General features: G+C 37.9%; 2 protein-coding genes across 3 annotated transcripts in view; one reads left to right on the top strand and one right to left on the bottom strand.

The window, feature by feature from the left end:
* Positions 1 to 5,000, bottom strand: part of LOC144981140 (uncharacterized) — a 66,179-nt gene that overhangs the window by 45,211 nt on the left and 15,968 nt on the right. The gene's annotated exons all lie outside the window — the stretch shown is intronic.
* LOC144981141 (uncharacterized) overlaps positions 467 to 5,000 on the top strand; it is a 5,886-nt gene continuing 1,352 nt past the window's right edge. The window contains exons 1-2 of one of the 2 annotated variants that reach the window (XM_078929289.1): positions 467 to 693; positions 1,051 to 5,000. The exon at positions 1,051 to 5,000 is cut by the window's right edge and continues 1,352 nt beyond it. In XM_078929289.1, coding sequence (XP_078785415.1) covers positions 686 to 693; positions 1,051 to 2,722 — 1,680 coding nt within the window. In that variant the 5' untranslated portion in view covers positions 467 to 685 and the 3' untranslated portion in view covers positions 2,723 to 5,000. The other variant, XM_078929288.1, reaches the window with a different exon arrangement.

The following is a 5,000-nucleotide window of genomic DNA, read 5'->3' as shown; positions in this document are numbered from 1 at the left end:
GTGTGTCTATGTCAATATTGTATTGTTATAAATGTGTAACCAAATGACAAATTGCCACTTTTTTGGGGGACAATAAAGATATATTATTATTATTATTATAATTATTATTATTATTATTATTATTATTATTATTATTACCCTTCTCGTTAATATTTTACAATTCTTACTTATTCCCCAGGACACGATAGCACGAAGACTAGTCCAGTTTTCCACGTAAACCTGACAAGACAACGTAGCGTGTATTACAATTAAATCGGATCGCACCGTGACCAAATGACATAATACAAACAGTTGAGATTGCAGCTGCAGATATCAATAAATTTATCTCTGCGTGGATCTACCTCACCAACCACCCACGTACACCGGCCACCGGTAACCTGGTAACCACGAACTCCTCGTTTGCTGTTAAAGATGACTGTCTCCGTAAAGGATCATTTAACTCATTGTTGACGGATATTATTGTCTTTGTTTGAGGAGAGGACATCAGTGATCCGGGATACAATTCAACGATATTTAAAACTCGTCGGCATTGCTGTTTCTATGAGATGTACTTCTTTCAGTATTTCAATTTCGAGCATTTTAGATATCTAGTTCCTTTTTAGATTTTTGATCTTATTGCTCATCGGCTAAACTTGTTTACTTTTGCGGTTGGAATATTGACCACGTACAAGAATTATAAATCGCCATGGAAGGGTAGATATTATAATTATCATTTTATTATAACCATTTTTAATATTGAAACTTAATATATCTGGGTTTATTTTAAACAAACTATAAAATAACGATAGCAAGCCATATCTCAAAATAGTAATTTAAAAAATTCTGATTTGACATTTCAACAAAAATGTGTGCCTTTTGTATAATTAAAAAAATATATAATTCAATTGTGTTCCTTTTTTATTTTCCTTTTGAGAAATGTCATAAGGCATAAGATGTAATTCATGATTTTAAAATAACTTTATCCAATGTACACAACTGTAAACTGATACAAACTATGTCTTCATCTTGTGTCCGCATGCTGGACTCTCGTTCCTCGGCCATATCCCGGAGACCGCCATCAGCACAACCACGACAACAACAACAACGCCAACCCACGTCCAACTCTCCACCGACCACCTTCAGCAAGGTCTCTCCAATCCACGGAGTCGGCAGGGTATCGCGCGGAAGTCTCCCAGTCCGTGCATTTTACATCGGGCTGGTCATAGTCGCCATTATCACTACAATTGTTTTTGCTGCTTTCTTGCTAGAAGACATCATCAACAATCCGAGCACGGTGACTCGAAAAGTGAAATCTAGGTCAACTTTGGATCTTCCTACAGTTACCATCTGCAATCTCAATCCTGTTCGGCTTTCGTACTTATCCGATTTTGAACAGTATGTAGAAACGACTAGCACAGACGATTCTGACTCGGCAGATCTTTATTATGGAAGTGGGGAAGAATGCACAATGTGCGTGGACGGACAGCTCGACCCTACTTTATTTCGACAGGAATACTCTAAACTCCCAAACTCGCTCAAGTCTGTTTACGGACATCAGCTGTCCGATATGTTACTGTCCTGTCAGTTCCATGGTCAGGCGTGCTCTTCCTCAGATTTCACCACCTATGTTGACGACTACTACGGCAACTGTTTCAGTTTTAACAGTCGAAGTACGAATGAGTCAGGTTCATGGACTGGTTTGACCTTAGAACTAGATGTTGAGATAGATGAATACGTTCCTTACGTCAGTGAAACCAAGGGATTTCGTGTTTTGCTGGAACCACAGCCCACATCATCATGCTCAAGATCCGACGACCTAACAATTTCTCCTGGACAGGACAACTTTCTAGCGTTAAAATCGTCTATTTCCACGGGTCCTTGTGCTAAAAATTACGTCAGTGTATCAGCAGGGGTGTGGCCTACATCAGCAAACAAAAGCAATTCGCTTTTTTCGTCGACAGATGCTACGACTTCAATTTCAGCATCTACAGCATCTCAGAGCAGCGTGTCTACGACCTCACCTCCTGATTTAGATGCTGTGGATACAACTGTAGCGGGAGCTGGGGGAGGAGGAGGTGGAGGAGCTGGTGGAGCCGTTGGATTTGTGGATCCCATTGAATTCTACGACACACATCCACATTTACTAAGTAAACGAGAGGCAGATACGTTAAAAAATAACAATAATAATAATAATAACAGGCATAAACAACCGTCCTCTAATCACATAACTGAAACAAAGAAGGATATCAAAACCAACCGTCGTAGCGATGAAATTGACAACGAAACAGTCAAACAAAATTATTACCGGAGTTGGCAAACAGAAGTCATAGACAATACCAACGATATGGATGTCCAGTCTACATATTATTATCTAAACACAGGTTTGGACATAGAAAGTGGTGACAAATTAAGAAGCGATTCCTTGACCAGAGTACGTAGGTCTACTGGCAGTTCTGGAGACAGCTCGACGGAATCGGACTCAGAAGCAATTTCCCAGGCTAGAGAGCGATTTTCTAAAATGCGCGTGTATTATTCTAGCATGGACGAAGAGGTTGAGAGCGAGAGTCAAGTATACCCGTGGTACGTGGCCACGGCCCTTATCGGGGGCCAGCTGGCCCTGCTGTGTAGTATCTCGGCCATTGCCATTGTGGAAGGAATCGAATGCTTCTTCAGGTTTATAGGAAGACATTGTCAAAAACTTCAGTCTAACAACAAAGTGGGGATAGGCCAGGCTTGGGAATAACCGACAATCAGAGTTTTGCATTAACGGAGGGAAAAAAATCAAAATTATGAATACGTTTTATGTAACTGTTAAACTTTTTTTTTCCCCATCATTGGTACCAAAATTCTGAACAGTTAAAAACAACTTGAACCGAAATGTGACACGTCAGTTCCAATCGGTATTATGTCGTGGTGATTTAGATACTGAAAATTAATTTGTTTCAAGTTTAAGAATTTGAAACTTGAGCTAGATTTTTGATTTATTGAAGAGAATGATTGTAATTTCTTACAAAGCAAAATGATCTTCCGGACGGCGAAGTGTCCGAGTAGTTAATGCCGGGATTGCCAAGTTGGCGTTTTTAATGCCAAACTCCAACTACTTGGCGTGTTTTTTGATAATTTAAAATGCGAGTAGATTTAACATAAGACCATCTGTCTTTAAGATCTATGGCAGAAAACCAAATAGGGTGGAAGAAGCGGCCGAGGCATCACAAATACATGACAAGGATGCGAAAGGCGCTTAGTCAAAGGCAAGATAGTTTAAACATTCAATTACAGAATAGTGGATTTATTTCACTTTATTTTTTCTTCATAAATCAGAATAAATAAAATATCGTTGTTCAATCCTGTTTTTGGGGGGTGTAGATATATATTCTCTTCAACTTCATCTTTCATACAATGCCTGACGCCTTTGGTCACATATATCTATCAATTATAATAACATTCAATTACTATGTCAAAATAGTATTAAGCCCTACACTCCTCTCAATGCATGAGGCGAAAGTTGTTGGTTTTTTTTGTTTGTTTGTTTGTTGTTTTTTTTTTTTTGTTTTTGACCAAAATGAAGAATTCCGTTGTGTGTGCGTGTGTGTGTTTGTGTATGTTTATGAGAGAGAGAGAGAGAGAGAGAGAGAGAGAGAGAGAGAGAGAGAGAGAGAGAGAGAGAGAGAGAGAGTGTGTGTATGTGTGTGTTTGTGTGTGTGAGAGAGAGAGTGTGTGTGTGTGTGTGTTTAATAATTGCAAAATGATTTTAATTGAAGTTAAATGGGGTTGTTGATTATTTGGTTTTCTATATTGTATAATATGCCTTTGAAATGATACAACTTATAATCGATCTATAGATAGTATGCAGATGACGTCACTCAGGCCTTTGTTATTGTTTTTGCCATCCGCGTTTGTTAGTTGTTCTCACTAAACTGTATTAACCAGACTATAAAAGTTCATGGTTACACAGAGTTTGTGTGTTGGTCCGTTATACTTCCGGATGGCAATGTTGTGAATTCCTTGGCCAAGCGCATTCTATCTATAGATAGTTTGCGCTTGGCTAAGAAGCTCACAACATTGCCATCGGAAGTATAACGGACCAACACACATTGTGTGTGTAACCATGAACTTTGATAGTCTGGTTAATACAGTGTAGTGAGAATTACTCATAAACATGGATGGCAAAAAACAATAACAGAGGTTGAGTGACGTCAACTTCGAACTATCTATAGATAGTTTGAGGTTGGCGTCACTCAGGTATTTGTTATTGTTTTTTGCCATCCGCGTTTTTGAGTAATTCTCACTAAACTGTATTAACCAGACTATAAACCTTCAAGGTTACACAGAGTATGTGTGTTGGTATGTTATACTTCCGGATTGCAATGTGGTGAGCTTCTTCGCCACATGCATACCTTCTATAAGCTTACCATGGCGACGGTTCATCCCGACATATAAAAAACGTTTTTAGACTGACTGTGATATTCTTGTCTCATTAATTGATACCGCGACTGTAAGTAATAATTTTAGATTTGATTTTTATATTTGTCACCCTTCGCCTCAAAACGGTATTAAGTCGGGTTGGTAAAGATGTTGAAAATTGAATTTATAGCCAGAAATATCAGACTTGTGTTGAGTTTTTATGTTTTTATTGAGGAGAATGGATACATATTTTAGGGTGCTAATGCCAACAATTGAACTTTTTGACCAGTGTAACATTAAATTCAGATTTTAAGCATCTGGGTCATTCCGATTGAGACCGTTTTGAGACGATGGGTCAAATTTTGTCATCATTTGTCCGTACATAAACTGTGATAACTATGTGATAATATTATTAATATGTAGATATGAAAAAAGTGTGGATAAAACAGTGCTAGACAATGCAGAAAAGTAAAAAATAAATAGTTTTTGAAAAAAACATTAACTCTCTCCTATATTACCATAAATAAATTTAAGGATTTTTCCACAAAAACATTCTACACCCCACATAACACTAAAAAAGAGTTCTTTTACTCTTTTCATTCAAAAACAATAGCGAA

Source organism: Berghia stephanieae, chromosome 10 (genome assembly GCF_034508935.2).
Source record: "Berghia stephanieae isolate SIO BIC M18660-M18661 chromosome 10, UCSD_Bste_1.3, whole genome shotgun sequence".
Classification (NCBI taxonomy): domain Eukaryota; kingdom Metazoa; phylum Mollusca; class Gastropoda; order Nudibranchia; family Aeolidiidae; genus Berghia; species Berghia stephanieae.
This window is presented reverse-complemented; position numbering and strand designations above follow the sequence as displayed.